Source organism: Prionailurus viverrinus, chromosome E1 (genome assembly GCF_022837055.1).
Source record: "Prionailurus viverrinus isolate Anna chromosome E1, UM_Priviv_1.0, whole genome shotgun sequence".
Taxonomy (NCBI): Eukaryota; Metazoa; Chordata; class Mammalia; order Carnivora; family Felidae; genus Prionailurus; species Prionailurus viverrinus.
In genome coordinates this window covers 25,596,367-25,615,023 of record NC_062574.1, presented here as the reverse complement: position 1 = coordinate 25,615,023, position 18,657 = coordinate 25,596,367, and the positions used below count along the sequence as shown (strand labels likewise).

At 36.8% G+C, this 18,657-nt stretch overlaps 1 protein-coding gene across 1 annotated transcript in view; it reads right to left on the bottom strand.

The window, feature by feature from the left end:
• Nucleotides 1-18,657, bottom strand: part of BCAS3 (BCAS3 microtubule associated cell migration factor) — a 628,358-nt gene that overhangs the window by 269,126 nt on the left and 340,575 nt on the right. Inside the window, exons 23-25 of the mRNA XM_047833397.1 lie at nt 11,042-11,142; nt 8,140-8,336; nt 2,114-2,211 (exon numbers count right to left, since the gene is read on the bottom strand). Coding sequence (XP_047689353.1) covers nt 2,114-2,211; nt 8,140-8,336; nt 11,042-11,142 — 396 coding nt within the window. The remainder of the gene's footprint in view (nt 1-2,113; nt 2,212-8,139; nt 8,337-11,041; nt 11,143-18,657) is intronic.

The window sequence follows — 18,657 nt, the reverse complement described above, 5'->3', positions numbered from 1 at the left end:
TACAACACCGGTCCTACTGGATAAAGTAGATTAAGTTTCCCCAACAAGATATTATTTTCACTCACTTAAAAAATACGTTGAACAATAGGGATCCAAACCATTTGAGAGGCAGAGAATTATTCATAATAGTCCGACTCCTCATCTATAGGGTTTCTTTAGCTCCAAGTTACAGAAAGCAGCACACACATTTCATTGCTCTGTCTCAGAAAGGAACTATGGCTTTCTGGAATGAAAACAGGCTTAGAAAAATAACAACAGAGCTTAGTCACCAAGAAGCTCTTTCTCTACTCAAAAAGATTATCACTTTCAGGCAGAGGCTCAGAGCTGTAGAACAATACCCTAGAATCTCCTACAATGTGTCTCTGATGGAAATATGAGTGAATCAAGGGCAAAGATGTTTCCTTTTTTAAACATCATTTTAAAAACTCTTCTTGCAGCAGATTTAAATCAAACTATGGTTGCCAATAGTGCACTGATATTCCTCTCTGTGGCATGAGGATATCTTTACAAAGAGCTAAAATTGATATACTGCTATATGATAAATGTGGAGTATCATTACCTCAGAGTAAAGCGCTGAATATGGCAACTTTTAATAACGCACAACAACTGCTTTAGTGATGTGTGTTTTACTTGACTGGGAGTCACCTGACTCTAAAACATTAATAATATGGCAGTTCAAGAATGTTAAACCCCTACAACAAAGGCTACTACTGTAATCTTGAATAAAATACTTTAGGTTACAATACATCACTTCCAGGATTCACAATTTTTAAATGATAATTCCAGATGAGCAAGATCTCTTAGCACTCTCAGATCGAAACTATCAAAAAGATTTATTGTTTGAGACACCTATCTCAATATTTCATTCAATGCAGGGAAGGAAGGCTAGAGACTTCACACATTTCTGTGCTTGTTTCCAGGGGACAAGCATGGTTGCCAAGCGAAAGCAGAAGGACAAGTATGAGCCCTCTCAAGCAAGAGTCTACACTACAAACGAAGGCACAGCCCTGGATGCGGACAGCTCAATCAGACACAAGGTCCGATCCACTGAGAGAAAAAAAATCAGAAAGCTAAGAAAACGTACAAAACCATTTAGCTTTCAAACTTCAAAATACATCCAGACACAGAATCAGAAACAGAAGCTTTGGTCTTTAAAAAGTGACCTTCACAAATCAGTTTTGTGTTTGTTTCCATTTTCTTTCACAGTTTAAGCCTCAATCAAATCAGCAGTCTCTGGGGATTTTGAAATTGCTATAGATTAAAATCCTGTCTGACTCAACTGTTTGACTAATGCCGAGTATTTAATAATTCCACTCAGGAGAGACTTTTTCTTGATGAAACCCTGCTGTACGCTAGCTTCAGATGCTCTGCAGCTGCACCATAATATAAAGCATCACTGTCCTTATTTTCTTTATCAATGCATTCAGAGATGAAAAATGTATTATTATAAACAGTTCTATTACTTGGCAGACCTGGCAGAACACAGTTTTACAATACTAATGCAGCAACTATCACCTACAGAGGCAAAGACCTACTTCCAGATACTAATGATACATAGCCATGGCTTGGTTCCAAGGATAGGTGGTTAATAACTGTGATAGATAGACTAAAGTTAAGTTAATGAATTTCTAAACTTTATGCTTTCAATAATAAAACCATTTAAGTTACAGCACTTGGACTCTACTTCCACAGATCGAGCACTTTGATACTCAACAGGTTGAGTAAATTGAATCCATATATTGTATTTACGTTCTCTGTCAAGGTTGCTTCTCCACATTTGAGAGATCAAAGGCAAAACAATGATCAACCCTGTAGCCTTCAATACCGTGTTCATTACATTTAATCAAGTGCCAACCCCACAGCATTATTCACGAAACTTAACAATACTTAAATGCATGGCATTGTTTAGCAACAAATGTAGGCACAGTATTGGTTTAACAGATACACACATACACACATGCACACATATCCCAAAACAAAACAAAACAAAACAAAAAAAGAAGAAGAAGAGGAAGGCAAAAAAAAAAAAAAATACCATTCTCTACATTGTGCAGGAAAAGAAATTTAAAATGCACAGAACTCTCCAGCACACATTTTAGAGGTGGTTTTCTACCTGAGGCAGCATCAATCACGGTGGAAATTCCCCTTCGATCAGAGACTGGACGGGATGACCCTGGCATGCTGACTGGGTCAGAGCGGACCGGCTGGATCCTGCAATGCAATTTAATTTAATTCACATATGTTACTGGCATCAAAACTGTCGCATGCTACAACAGACCTTAAATCAGGAATGCTGGAATAGGCCAATCCATTAAAGAACCATTCATTCTAAAACTAGACAAACGGGGGAACTGTAGTTCCTAATTCTTGCACAAAGCTGAAGGACTGCAAATATTCCCTACACTCCGGGCCCCTTCTTTTCTTTGTAAGTTATTCAATAGATTTTAAGTAAGGGATCGAAAAATTGACATTAATTCAAAAGGATAAATTTAATATAATGGGAAAGGAAACAAAATACTTTATACCAAAACCTTTGACATTTCCAAAGGACAGATATGAGAGTTATAACACTCTTAAAATTCATGAATAGCACCATAGCTAGTAACACAGGCCATAAAACGCAGCATATACTAGATATAAAATTTTGAGCAACTCCCTTACGATCCTTAATGAAAGTTACTTTATATATGACAAGAAGCGGAGGAAAACAAAGCTGTGTTCAAATGTGTGGGCCAGAGGCTTAGCTAGGATCACTATCATCTGAGTTACCTCCATAAAATTACCAATTAGCATGTGAGAATCAATTAGAGTTTCATCAAAACTGAAATTTACTACATATAATTTCAAGTTGCTTAGGAATGATAAATCTACAAATACAGAGTCTATTTCCAGCTGTCTTAGATTAATACTATTAACATAAAAATACCTGTATGACTAGAAGATCTGAGAGCCTAAGCAACATAGAGGAATAAAAACTTGTCATAGCAATACAAACATGCATTTTTGGCAAATTCATTCATTCAATGAGTATTTGGTGAATATTAATCATGCCATCAGTATTATTTTAGGAACAGGCAGAAACAAAACATGAAATGTAAGGTGTACACGTGGATATATGGTATAGCAGGTGCACATTCCTGGCTGATGCAAAAGAAAAGTGTGAAAATGAGTGCAATAGGTAATAAAAGCTCAGAATGAGAAAACGGGGGAATGAATACATGGTCCACAGCAGATAGATCTTGTGGAGCTGTAACAGGAATTGGATGTGAATACAGTAACAGGATGTGTGCATATGCAGAGGAGCAAGAAGTGCTCTTTAAGCACAGAACTGGAACAAGAAGAGCGTTGGATTGATGACTAAGCATGGCAAATGCAGGGCATCTTGAGGAGCATGATTTGGCAGAAGCATAGAGTTCATAGTGGATACTGGTGGAAGAGAAGCGGTTGATAAGCGCCATGGACAGGTTATAGAAGCCTAAAATACCAAGTACAGACTTCAGAAAAAGAGTAGTTATTGAAAGCTCAGTTTAAACTTACGTGTATTTGTTGTGTGAGTAAAAGAAATGGGAGACAGGTGAAGGACAATGCATTTGATTCAGCATTGGAAGATGGAAGCTAGAAATACTGATATACAAATACTGGTCACTGCTATTGTGGACAACATGTACCACCCAGCATTCGTTCTACCCCAGCTGATTTTGCTAAACCAGTCATGGTAATCTCATCATCTCATGGCAGAGATTAGTCAACTCCATGATGGGCAGGCCTAAGCAAATTTGGGCCAGTGGGAGAAGAGGAGCTGGTGTCTGGAAAAGATGTTTCCTGGTTCTTAAGAGAAAAGAAGCTAGACAGATATGATCAATTTATCCAAAGTAAAGCCCCCTCCTGGTCTAAATAGTTTAAGTGGGCTAATAAATTTCCCATTATTAATTCAATCTATATCGGGGTGTCTGAAAAATCCAGAGTTATGGGTGGGGTGTACATGGGGTTATAGATGAAACAAGGCTGGTCACGAATTGATGTGTTGAAGTTGGCAACAGATACATGGGGACTTATTCTATTATTTTCTTTAACTTTTAATATGGTTATATATGTTTGAAATTTTTCCATAATAAAAATGACAAAAATAAAAACAAACTGGTAGAGGTGATGGAAATGTCCTGGAATTAGATAGTGGGGATATTGCTTAAAATAGTGAATATACTAAAAACCACTGAATTATGCAGCGAATTTTATGTTATGTGAATTATGTATCACTTAATTATTTTTTTTTTCAACGTTTATTTATTTTTGGGACAGAGAGAGACAGAGCATGAACGGGGGAGGGGCAGAGAGAGAGGGAGACACAGAATCGGAAACAGGCTCCAGGCTCTGAGCTGTCAGCCCAGAGCCCGACGCGGGGCTCGAACTCACGGACCGCGAGATCGTGACCTGGCTGAAGTCGGACGCTTAACCGACTGCACCACCAGGTGCCCCTATGTATCACTTAAAATAAAATAACATGAATAAGGTCTGAGGACCTAATGTATAACATGGTGACTATAATTGATAACACGGTGTTACATGAATGAAATCTGTTAAAAGAGGAGAACTTAGAGGTCCTCAAAAAAAAATCACTATATATATATATATATATAGTGCCTATATATATATATAATATGCATATTATATATATACACACACACTAAATATGTGAGCTGATGGATGTGTTAATTAAGCAGATGAAAAAATAAAATAATAAAGGAAAAGGAGCTATTCTTGAGTAGAAAACTAGACTTTGTATCTCAGCTTCTTTATGTGATCTATTTCTTAGGTCTCTGAATAAATATTTCATTCACCTTTTTTACAGTTTAAATCCCTCCCCCAAGTCAGGAGCTGCCATGAGTTTAAGCCATCCCTGATGTCCTTATGAATATGACAGTCAACTCAACACCTGCCTGTTCCCCACTTAGATCAGGATCTAGAGAGGCAGACTATCAGAGCACCACGTAATTCTTGGTGATACCTTATGGAGTGCAGGACAGGGTACCAGATGTTAAAGGGTTAGGCTGTATCAAAAACATCTAAATAAGTTTTTACAATTCAAAGGACAAAATAAGGCTAACAGCCATGGTGTCATTGTACATAAGACTAAAGAAATGTAGAAGAAATAGAGGTGAGGCACTAAGAGCAATAGTAAACAGGAATGAGGAGAATGTAAATAGTTGCATTTCTAGCTGGATTCTGGGCAGGAAATGGTACTAAACAGTCCACTTGCAACTGAAATGATGTAAGTCAAATCTGAATTTCCCATCAAAACTGTGTTCTAATGGAAGTTAAGGTTGTAACCAAGAGTCTATATGCTCATTATAAGAAAAAGGAAAGCCCCTAGGGAAAATTCTAGAAGGAGTTCAGAAAAGTAGCTTTGTCTGAAGAAGCAAGTTAGAGAGCTCTTAGATGAAGGGCTCTGTCTGAGGTAAAGAGTAATTAAGCAAGCTGGAGGTCACAAAGCAGAGGAACAGAGCTGTCTATATAGAAAAGCTAGAGATGTCCTCCAAAGAAAAGGGACAGGGGTTTATTACAGCACCAGGTGACAGTCATCAGAAAAAAAAAAAGAACTTGTGAATAGTTCAATAAAGAGAATATATATAGTTTTATGAGTCATCTATTTTAAATGCTTATTATTATTATTATTATTATTTTTAAATTTATATCCAAATTAGTTAGCATATAGTGCAACAATGATTTCAGGAGTAGATTCCTTAGTGCCCCTTATCCATTTAGCCCATCCCCCCTCCCATAACCCTCAGTTTGTTCTCCATATTTATGAGTCTCTTCTGTTTTGTCACCCTCCCTGTTTTTATACTATTTTTGTTTCCCTTCCCTGTGTTCATCTGTTTTGTCTCTTAAAGTCCTCATATGAGTGAAGTCATGTGATACTTGTCTTCCTCTGACTGACTAATTTCACTTAGCATAATACCCTCCAGTTCCATCCGCATAGTTGCAAATGGCAAGATTTCATTCTTTTTGATTGCCGAGTAATACTCCACTGTGTGTGTGTGTGTGTGTGTGTGTGTGTGTGTGTGTGTGTACCACATCTTCTTTATCCACTCATCCATCGATGGACATTTGGGCTCTTTCCATACTTTGGCTATTGTTGATAGTGCTGCTGTAAACATTTGGGGTGCATGTGCCCCTTCGAAACAGCACATCTGTACCCCTTGGATAAATACCTAGTAGTGCAACTGCTAGGTCGTAGCGTAGTTTACATGCTTTATTATTAACATTAAAGTACATGAGTGACTTAGAAACATGAATAACTACACACTAAATCATTAAGTTGAGGACTGATGACTTCCTGAAAATGGACTGGCTATCTAAACCAGATCACATTTAATAGTTGGTACCGGTGAAAACTGGCGTTAACACTCAGTACTGCCACTATTGCCTAACATCTTGGGGGAAAAGTCCCACTTCTGAAAAGCTGAAGATCTGCTAGGTTAAAAAAAAATGTATAGAGGAAAGAAATAAAGTACAAAGCAAACAAAAAATTAAAACACTGAAAAAGGTATTACAGGAGGCATGTTCCATTATATGAATTACTCTTTTTTTTAAATCTTTTAAATGTTTATTTATTTTTGATAGAGAGAGAGAGAGAGAGAGAGAGAGAGAGAGAGAGAGAGATACAGAGAGAGAGAGAGAGGCAGAGAGAGAGGCAGAGAGAGAGGGAGACAAGGAATCTGAAGCAGTCTCCAGGCTCTGAGCTGTCAGCACAGAGCCCAATGTGGGGCTAAAACCCATGAACCGTAAGATCATAACCTGAGCTGAAGTCAGACACTTCACCGACTGAGCCACCCAGGTGCCCAACTCTTTTTTGTTTTTTTTTTTTTTTAAGTTAGCTCTACACTCAATGTGGGGCTTGAACTCACAACCCTGATATCAAGTGTCGCATACTCTACCAACTGAGCCAGCCAGGTGCCCCCCATGAATCACTCTTAAGGAAGAAACATTTGGGACTAATCTATCTCTGCAACACCTTTTGCATTGTTAGAAATGATATTGACAAAGAGATATATAAAAATATATTTCCAACATATGATTGGGACATACTTTTCCATAATTTTTAAAGAGATTCAAGAAAAGTGTCTATTTTAGACTTAAATAAGATACATTACAGAACTTTTTATAAGAGAAGACAAGGAAAGGGAGATTACATTAGACTAAGCCCTTCATTGTTATATCCTAATGTGTCATATCCTAATGTGTTATATCCTAATGTGTCATATCCTAATGTGTTATATCCTAATGTGTTATATCCTAATGTGTCAAGTCTGGGTGTAACAAATTAAATTGGTTAGCAAACCTGAGACCTAAAAAAGTCAAAAAGTTCTCCATTGCATTAAAAAAAAAAGATCTTTAATAATAAAAAGCATACTTGTAAACTTTGTACTATGACTCTTACAAGTGAGGGTCAGAGAATACCTATGAGGAATATATAGATACAATCAACTATAAGTGAATTTATATCAATTCTTTCTCATCCAAAAACTTTTTAAAGCCTAAAAGAGGGAATAAGCAGGATTTGGATTGAAGGTTGGTTGAAAGATGAAGAAGCATCAGTAAGATCAGGAAAGGAGGGTACTCTCAGACTTTAAGCAGTTAGAAATAGGAGGAAAGCAGCATGAGATTTTATTATTATTATTTTAATGTTGATTTATTATTTTGAGAGAGAGACAGAGCACAAGGGGGAGGGACACGGAGGGAGGGAGACACAGAATACGAAGCAGGCTCCAGGCTTTGAGCCATCAGCGCAGAGCTCAACATGGGGCTCACACTCATGGACCCCAAAATCATGACCTGAGCTGAAGCCAGATGCTTAACCAACTGAGCCACCCATGAGCCCCTGAGATTTTTTTTTTAATGCACTGAATATTAGGTTTAGGAAAACACAATCTGAAATACAAATACTTACTGAATGTGAGGAGAACCCACATAAGATTCTCCACCAATAATAATGAATCACAAGCTACAGTGCATGTATTTTGCACCATTAGTAGTGTGCCAAAAGGACACAGTAAATTAGGTAAATATAACCTAAGATGCTCATTACAAATGAATATATTAATCTACTTAAATCACTCCCCAGTTCTTATTTCTTACCTGAGACTGTTGAGATCAAGATCATCTGTATCAAAATCCAAAAGGGGCTGTGGAGTATCACTTGGACCATGAGACTGCAACACAGATGAACTAGATGATATGACTGTGGTTTGGCCTGAGGGGTGGATGGTTTTGAACTGGAACTGTGGACCCATCCACAGACGTCTGTGGGGTCCAGTGTGCGTTACAATTTCTACCTGGAACAGATTAGAAATCATGATTTAAATGTATTATGACCTCCTTCAAAGAGCCTTTCATGATTCCCTCCATCTTGTCTCTGAACACCCTCTAAGAGAAGCCCATCTTAACCAAGTGGGAGAGGTAAGGGGCATCCACAATCAGAAGGAAATGGTAATCACAGCCTATATAAACATTCACTACCTCCCTGTACTGATTTTTACCACAATAAATGAAAAATTCATTGTGTGTGTGTGTGTGTGTGTGTGTGTGTATTTATATAGGTGTGAATCCACACACACACACATGCTCCCCCACATACAGAACACAAAGTCACGTGAGAGTAAAAGGACCAGTTGCCTGCCTCATATAACTAGCATCAACTCCCTAGGAAGTACCTTTTTTATTCATTCTAGACAGTACTTACCACTTTGTGGCCATGCACTGAATACTACACCTATCAATCCACAGATTAAAAGTAATTCCTTCACTGAGGATCAAGCTCATGACAAACTTGAAGTTGTTCTTGAACTATCCAAGGAAAAGAAAAGGTCTGAAATAATTTTCAACACCCAAAGCCAGTTTCTTTCTACAATTAAATATTATAATATTTACTATACTGCCCTCAAAATTCCCCTAAATCAACTTTTAAATAAATGAAAAGAGTATTATATACTTTCTCTCAGACTAGATTTGTCTTCAAAATACTGTTATTCAATTAGAATGTTTCCTCCACTACCGATAAGTGTGGCAAAACAGTAACACTAAAATGTTTACAAGTTTCATGCTCTATGGAGGGGATAGGGAATGGTGCCAATATTATAATAAAGACTTTAAAGATAATGCATAGAGTAGAAGATAAAACCTGAAAATAAACATATCAAATGATTTTATACATGAGCAACTTGACTAAGACACTAAATATGCAAACATTTGGTGAAAAACTACTTCTCAATGTCTTTAATTGCTACATCCATGTCTGTATATACACTTCATAGAACTGACTTCCACATGCCGTATTTTTGCCCTGAGTTCATTTATATTTAATCACATTTCTCTGATTGCGGTGATTAATTCTTAACAAAACATAAATTGAAAAGGTTCAGAGTGCAGCTCTGGGTTTGTTAAGTCCTAAAGGGCAAAAGCATCATGGTCTTGGAACAATATTCACATTCCCACTAATCACAGGGCGAAAACTACTCAGATTTAGGACAGTGATTTCTGATTCAAGTAGTTGTATTCCACAACACAAATTAGGCCACAGATAAAGCATTCTGTGTATTTTAAGCTCAAAACCATCCGTGTCACAGAGCCGAGAGGTAAACAGATGCCTATGCAATTTCACTGAGGCGATGGCCAGATGTTCCTATTCACTCTCCTGTTGTGTGCAGTACAAACATATTGTATATACTTTCACACTGACAGCACACATTACCCCTTTTTCTGATTGAAAAGTTGAAGTGAAGGACAGTGGGTTCTTTGCCAGCATTTTAGGTTTTTTTACTTCATCGTGGTATCTCCTCAAGGAAGGAGGCATCTCCATATGCCAGGAGCTGAAGTATCAACCCTTTATCCAAGGAGCTTCCTGTGAGTACTTTAGGTGTAATGAAATGTATGTTACCTAGAAACAGTTTGATTCTCCAACTTCCAGATTCCCTTTTGTTTTTTGGCGCTACCCTCCCTGAGAAAGCAGTGAAACTGCATGGGCCTCCACTGAGGCACCTGTCTGATGAAAAGCCTCTGGATTGGTAATCTGAGACAGGTCATTAACTTCACCAAATGATGTCAGACTTGAGGCAGACATAACAGCATTTGTAATGAAGTCATTTGTAATCTCATCATTTTGAAATCTGCCCAAGTATCTTTTATTTCAAAGCCCTTGAGATGAAGACAGCTTCACCTGGCAAAGGGAGAAAGGGTCAGCTGAAGCTGTCACAGGACTGCTTTGGAGACCACTGGAAGCAGTAGTACATGAGCTGAGGAAAAGAAACCCAGCTGGGCACAATCAGGACATGTGCAGATTAGAATGCTGAACTTTTCTAATCAAAGTATGGGCCCAATCTTCAGAAAATGTTGGCTCCACAAAACAAATCCCACAGATTGTTGAATGGTTGCACTTTCAACAAGGCCAATTCTTATTTTAACCCAAACAGTCCATCTAAAATCCAAGGTTCTAAGAGATATACATGGATTGTTTGAAAGAAATGCCTATTTTATACAGAGGGCTAATGTACACATACACATATGTATCTAATACATATAAAATATATGGATATACATCCCTGCAGCAGTACTTATAAGAAATTATTTTTTTATTTGAAAAATTTTTAAATGTTTATTTATTTATTTTTGAGAGTGAGTGAGAGTGAGACAGAGTGCGAGTGGGGGAGCCGCAGAGAGAGAGGGAGACACAGAATCCGAAGTAAGCTGCAGGCTCTGAGCTGTCAGCACGGAGCCCAATGGAGGGCTCGAACTCACAATCTGAGAGATCATGACCTGAGCTGAAGTTGGATGCTCAACTAACAGTCACCCAGGAGCCCCCTATAAGAAATTCTTAATATGGAAAGACAACTGATTAATTCTTGGTGATCCTACAAAGAGTTCCAAATTCTGCCTATTTTCCTCTAAGGAAAATAATTTTTCAGTTCTTAAAATTCAGTAATAAAAACAGACAATGGATTTCTGTTCTCTTTCACTTTAGTAGGCAAACATTTTACAGTTTTACCTGAGAAAGCCATTCTTCATCTTCCTGTCCACTATGGTCAGAAGCTAAACTGTCATAGGACCCATGCCGAGTAATGGACCCAGGACTTCCAGGGGGAACCACTGTATGAGAAAGAAAACATATTTTAACAACTTTAACCCGTGCAGTGGAAAAATTAATGTGGGCACGACCATCCTGGATATTGTGTTAATTTTTAAGATAAAATACAACATTAAATGCACAAAGGCAATTTAAATAATTAATGAACAAGAAAGACTGAATTTTTTAGGACTAAGAAAGATCTCCAATTAAGAGTATACTTTAAAAAATATCTATACAAATTTCATCATGACATATATCGGTGTAAAAGAAATAAACAACCAACTACATCTTAACAGCGCAAGTACGTTAAGGAGCAGTGACAAATCCACTACACATGCACCAGTGTATTTCATAGCCTTCAGGATTTAGGACATTTCAATCACCTCCAATTAACAAAGAAATTAATTTGATGCAGTTCCTATAATTTGTGAAGGAATTTTTGAAACAAATGCCAAGATTCTTTAAGAGTCTATTTAATAGTTACATATAAATTACAAGGCATAAATATGCATTTTTAATTTAAAAACATTTTCAGTTCCTGAAACATTTCATTTATCCAAAGAAATATTTCATTTCCTTGGGCACTTCATTAGTTTCCCCAGTTCTTCAGTGGTGGAATATAGGCTGAAAACACAAAAAGCCTACTTTCTCACACAAAGAAGAACCTTTGCTTAGTCAAAGTGATAAAATTATTTAACAAACATTTGTTGAGTTCCTACTATAAACCAAATATTAACCCAATAAAAACTTCGCTTCTTTTTAAATATTTATTTGCTTATTTTTATTATAAGATAGTCTTTATTTTTTGGAATAATTTTAAATTCACAGCAAAACTGAGCAGAAGGCACAGTAATTTCTCATATACTCTCTGCTTCCATGTATGATTTTAATACTGAGAGAAATAAAACAGTGAAGTACTGGGGGAAATAGAAAAGGAAAAGTAGGGGGGGAAGGAGGGAGGAAAATAGGTGAGTATTAAAAAAGAAAAGAATTACAAACAGAAAATTATCTCATAATTTCCATCACCCAGAGATACATTCCTTGGCTACATTCCTAAAAAGGAAATAAAAGGATATGAACATATTTAAATATCTCAAAGCTTATTAGGAGTTATACACTTTCAGGAGCACTGACTGAGAACACAAATCTCACTGCACTCTTGCCAGAACAAGGTATCTTGAAGAAATAAATCTTAGTGAAACAGATAACAGATGAAGTAGACCGAGTAGAAGAACCTTGGGCAAGATTGTAAAAGGATGTACACTCACAAAAACCTAACTTAACTTGGTGGCAGAGGACAAGTGGTACCTAAGCCATCAATTACCAGTCAGAGGGAAATAAATAGTATTCAAGTGTAAGATTTGCAGTGGCTAAAATGATTAGCTGCTATTTTTTCAAAATCATAGTTCTACTAGTGAGAGGCGTGTGGCCTTTGGCACAAAATACCAATGACCACCAAAGCATAACATCTGATTTCTTGCAATTCTAAATGATTACCATGAAGAAAAGAGTATCATAATAATTATCTAATTAATATTTAAGCATCCTCTTGGGAATAATTTTGGTGTATACTACAAAACTGTTAAGTACATTTATGTTTGCAAAAGGCTGAGTTGTTTCTAAACCATTTATTATCTTTTCAATAAATAAATTTTATATTAAATTCTTAATACAGAACAGAGCAGTGGATCCTTCAAACCCTCTACAAACAGTAGTCGAGAAGGTAACTAAGGACAAATATTTAAAGGTTAGGACAGCCTTTGAAAAGCAGTTGAGGGCAAAGAAGATTTTAAGGAGGTGAGGTAATAGGCCGTACAGATATATGAGAGGAAAGTGTTACAAAGAGAATATCAAGTACAAAAAATTTTTAAGTGAGAACATAAAGGAAAATTTTCAGTAATTATTAGGAGGCTAGCATGGTTGGGTGTGAGGAGGCAGGTTGAGAGTGGAAGATGAGTCAGTAAAACAAAGGGGGCAGAGAGGGACGACAAACCTAGGGATTTTTGTTTTTTAAAGATAAAGCTATGGTAATGTGATGGAAAGATATAAGAAAGTTGTAATGCGAAGTGAGAAATTGCACCCTTTTATAACTAACTAGTATTTGATGAGAATTTTTCCAAGAGTTTATGTTGCATTCTCTACATGCTGAGTCAAAGCTAGTACTTGTCACAGAATAAGCACTCAGTAAGTATTAGGTGAAGGGAGTTTGGGGTTCTGGACTAAGTAATGGCACCAGAATGGTTGGACATTTATTTATCCATTATCAAAATGGGATAAACTTTAAAAGAATGCAGTGTCAGGGAGGGGGTAAGGAGTAGGACTGTAGATGAAAGAAGATTAGTCATGAGTTCATCATTGTTGAAGCTGGATGATAGGTACATGGAGCCATCATTATTCTACTGTTTTCTAATTTTGTGTATGTTTGGCATTTCCCATAGCAAAAAGTTAAAAAAAAAATAGGAAGAAAAAGAAAAAGAAGAATCCTCTTCTTTCTCCTCCCAACTGTCCTCTACTTTCCAAAGAAAGTGATAAAAATACCAAACATATATCTATAAAACATTAACCCTGAATCCTGAATTCTTAAATAGAGATTGTAAGAAGTGTTCCATTACCTTACATTCACTAAAAAATAGTTTTCCAATAGATCTGAAGCATTCAGAAGATTCACAATATAAAATACAAGTCTGGTGGGATGATATTTTCAGCATCAAATAAATATCCTTCCCTTTCTCTCACTTTTCTTTGTGTTTAAAAAATTTTCCCTAATACAGGTCAGAAGAACAGTCACGTTCACTACCTTAAGGAAGCAATGACCCACGAAGTCACAATGAAAAAAGAATTCAAAATGTTGACCCTGGGACAAAAAAAAAATTTTAAGTATGATAATAAAGAGGGCACCTTTTGGGATGAGCACTGGGTGTTGTATGGAAACCAATTTGACAATAAATTTCATATTAAAAAAAAAGAGTAAAGCTTCCATGTTCTCTAACCAGCCCATTATTAGGAAAGATTGAGATTTGAGCAAGAGTGCCATAAAAGGGATAAAAAGAGAGTCCAGTCCCCAAGGAAGGGTAAAAAATGGCAGAATCCCGAGAGTTTTAGGGATAAAACATCTGTGAAAAATCATATCTTTATTCTTGAGTAGAGTTCAGGGGAAGTAGCAAGAGATTCCACACGGTGCAAGAGAAAAGGAGGTATGCACATAGTGTGTCTACACAACCAAGTCTATGATAACCTCTCCAAGTTCCCCATGGATCAGGTGAGAATAATATTTAGTATGTGTCCAAGAGTAATATGGATGAGATCCAGAGAACTGACAGGTATTTAGAAGGCTTGGAAGTAGAAACACGGATGAATGTTGCAGAGACCTATCTGAACCAGTAACCAACGATCAGGCAGGGAACTGGAACAGCCCAGTGGTCATGCTAAGGATAAAATGTCTCCAATTCTCCTATCTCATATCTTTGCACTCTGAAAGCCCTATAGAATTTAGATGCAATTTTGGAGGGGGTATAATTGACTGAGATCAATTTTTTCCACATATGTTAGAAAGAAGGCACAAAAGAGAATTACAGGAAGGCAGTTTTTTTATAGAAAAAAATTAAGCTCTGTATCTCACAAGCCTAAGTTTAATGGACCAACATACACACCTTCTATATAAAGAAAAATGTTTAGTATCTTCTGCATTTGCCAACTGTTCTTAGATAATTAATAAGCTTGGGGTGGGAAAAGACTATGGAATTTTGAAATAAAAACCTCTGCCATGTTCCTTCCCTACCTTTAGAATAATAATTTAAGACAAACCTATCCATCTAACTAAAAAGGATACACTACCAATTTACTTTAGAGAATACAACTTCAAAAGTACTGCCTCTACACACAGGCATGTGGTAAGTATAGATCAACAAGCAAGAGCAGGATGAGCAGATCATTATGAGGTAACTGTGAGCCAGACTTTGTTTATATTGTGTTCTCAGGAAAGCAGATCATGCTTCTAGTGAGTAAATAAATGCTAAAAAAAAAAATCACGACGTGTATTTTGCTGTCTTAAGTGATATATGGGTGTGTGTATGTGTACATATGTGTGTGTTCCTATGTACATATTTATATATTTTAATATGTGTTTATATGCAAAGCAAAAACAAATCTGCTGCAGGGCCGACCTTTGCAAATTAGTTCTGTTAATCTAAACCCAAAAACCTTCCAAGTCAGTAGAACAACATGAGTAAAATTATGAACAGAAAGATTAAATGCTCCTTTGATAACAACCCTAAGTCTGAATCCCACATAACAAAATTCTCAATATTATAAAGTGGTAAATGTCAATTCATAATATAACTTCTCAAATATATAAATACTTTGCATAAGTTCTCTGGTTTTCAATTTTTAGATGTCTTCTGCCCTGTAACACAAGGATCAAACAGTACAGAATTTTTACAAATTATCCATACAAAAAACAGTATTTCTGGGTTAGAGATAGTTAAAAGTATTGCTTTAGATTCTGTTAAACTATAAATACAAAGTAGTAAGCGATTCAAATAATAACTAAGTGAAAGTTATAAACATTGTGTTAACAGACATCTAAAGACACTTAAGTCTTCTTGTTAACATTGAGTAATAGAATGAATATAGACTATTACTTGTAGGTTAGGGTATATAGGATTGAATCAAGGTTCCAAAAATGAGTTTTAGTCCTGGAGAAATTTAAACTTCTTGACATTTCAGGGTGTTTTTGCCAAAACAATAACAGTATATCCTCAATTCCAAGGAATCAAATTCTTTCTAAAATATGCTAAAAGTAACAGCTAGATCTCAGTAATCTAGATTCACCTATAAAATATCCAGTCTTCCAATTAGAAGGTTGAAGATAAGTCTTCACCATTAATATATTGAACATATTAGGGCAGGTAATTAATTTTCTTAGTGTATTGGGCATGGTTTAGATATTCAGGAAAAAAAAAAAGTCAGATCTCCTAACTATAGAGTTTACAACAGAGTACCCAGGGTCTAGGTATTCTGTTAAGATGTTGGAATAAAAGGAGTAATTATTTGCTCCCAGTACCATGTGCTTTTAAAACAATGAAAGAAAAAAGATTTGGCAATGCATATCAAAGTAAACAGACCAACCACTTACAGGTTATAAGCATCCTTTTTACATAAACTAACACAAAGCATAACACTGAACAATGAGCAGTGATTATGTATGAAGCCAATGAAGGAAAATCTATTTGGTTCTATTCTGTTCTTGTTCTACTGTTCCCTACATTTCTTGAACTCCCAGTAATAAATTCTTTTAGATGGAGCTCTGGAAGCTTCAGAGGACATAGCTAATCAACTACAGGTGCTGCTGCCAGTGAACTCCACACTCCCAACTTTAGAAGATTTTAAAAAACTATTCTACTCCCTGAAATGAACCTCAACGCTATTGGAATAGAGAAGTCTGCTTCTCAAATAAGGGGCAAAATGTTAATCTAAATGGTATCTAGTTTTTTATATGAGATACAATTCTCTGGTTTAGCTCCTGTTGAAAAACCTAAAATGTGTTTGTAACCTGAATATATAAATTTAGAAACAAACTTAGAGAGTCTTTTTTAATGAAGAAATGAATGTGGAGCCAAAAGGTTTTTTTTTGGAGGAGTGTGAGCTGGGTCATAGCAGCAGCCGTGTGGGCAGTGGAATAAAGTATTCTTCGAAAGACTCAAGACCAAATGCAGCTTGTTTCCTACTCCCTAACGTATCCCACCCCCCTACCCCATCCTCCACAAACAATAAAACCTTCACCATGCTGAAGTCTTTAGTGGAGACCTGAGAGGTGAATAATGTTGTGCCGGCATTATTTGGTCCTTTCAGTTATTTAGGGGAACAACATTCCTTTTTCTAGCAAAAGAGAAATTTGTGAGTTAAATGACATCATGTTGCCTTGAATGAAACAGCTCTGGCTCAAAGTTCACCCAAAGGCCAACAGTGATAAACTCTCACCGAAGGACAAACTTCAATATATTTTTGGTACTTATTAAAAACAGCATTTATATAGCAGCCATACAATAAGAGAGGGCTCTTTACCAAACTCTGTTTCTGATCAGAAAGCACTTGGGATCTGAGGAAGAAATGCTGCTTAGGAATGTACTTTCCTAGTACAGAAATCAAAATTTGCCTTTTAAAAAGAAAGGCTCAAAAGACAATCTAAAAGCAAAGTGGTCTAAGGCATTTTCCAGTGAACAAGCAATTCACAAAAGAGGAAATACGACAGCCAACAAACACATGTAAACAGTAGCAATCAGAGACTTGCAAATTTAAACAAGTTAGGCTTTTATACTATCAAACTGGCAAAAATTAAACCCTAGTCTTTTAAAATAATTTTTTTAAGAAGGGAGAAGGCTAGGGACACTGGGTCGCTCAGTTGGTTAAGCATCTGACTTTGGCTCAGGGTCATGATCTCAAGGTTCATGAGTTCAGGCCCTATATCAGGCTCTGTGCTGACAGCTCAGAGCCTGGGGCCTGCTTTGGATTCTCTCTCTCTCTCTCTCTCTCTCTCTCTCTCTGCCCACTTCCCCTCTCAGTCTTTCCCTCTCTTTCAAAAATAAATAAACATTAAATTTAAAAAAATAAAAAAGAAGGGAGAAGGCTCTCAGGTCAAAAATGTCACACCTAAATACATTAAGAAATGGGAAACATTGGGGCACCTGGGTGGCGCAGTCGGTTAAGCGTCCGACTTCAGCCAGGTCACGATCTCGCGGTCCGTGAGTTCGAGCCCCGCGTTCAGGCTCTGGGCTGATGGCTCGGAGCCTGGAGCCTGTTTCCGATTCTGTGTCTCCCTCTCTCTCTGCCCCTCCCCCGTTCATGCTCTGTCTCTCTCTGTCCCCAAAATAAATAAAACGTTGAAAAAAAAGAAATGGGAAACATTCTTACTCTTATTAAGGAGGCAACTCTATTTCTACTCAAGTCTAGAAAGAAGTTTTTTCTCTGATTTATAAATGTTTCCATTTAAAAGTAAATTCACTGAGTTTCGTACATAGAGGAGTTAAGCAATAGCACTATATATTACTGGCTATTCTGTTTATTAGGGGCCATCTCTTGTACCAGAGCAACAATAGTTGAAGTGTTACAATACATAAAATGGAACAAGCTTTACCTACGTTATATACTAAACGGATCAATGATTTTCCTTGCACCCTGACCCTGTGGTACCATAGATGTTCTCTAATTAATTATTAAAGTTTTCTAACAGTCACTCATTGTACATCTCTGGTTTCACTTTCCTTTTATTCCACATTCCCAGAAGAACAGTCACAGGCAATATATAATTAGAAAAATGACATATCCTCATTGCCTATGAGATAATAGATTTCACTGAATAACTGACAACACTGGATGCACCTCTTCCTCGCCCTGCTCTGTCTCCTTTTCTCTACCCCCAAAGTATCATATAATATTCCCACAGAAGACATAAACTAAGGAGCTTTCATTTGTTATTCCTGCTGCCCTAACCGTCATTTGACATACAGCATCTGGACAAGTTAGACCTGGAGGTAGTC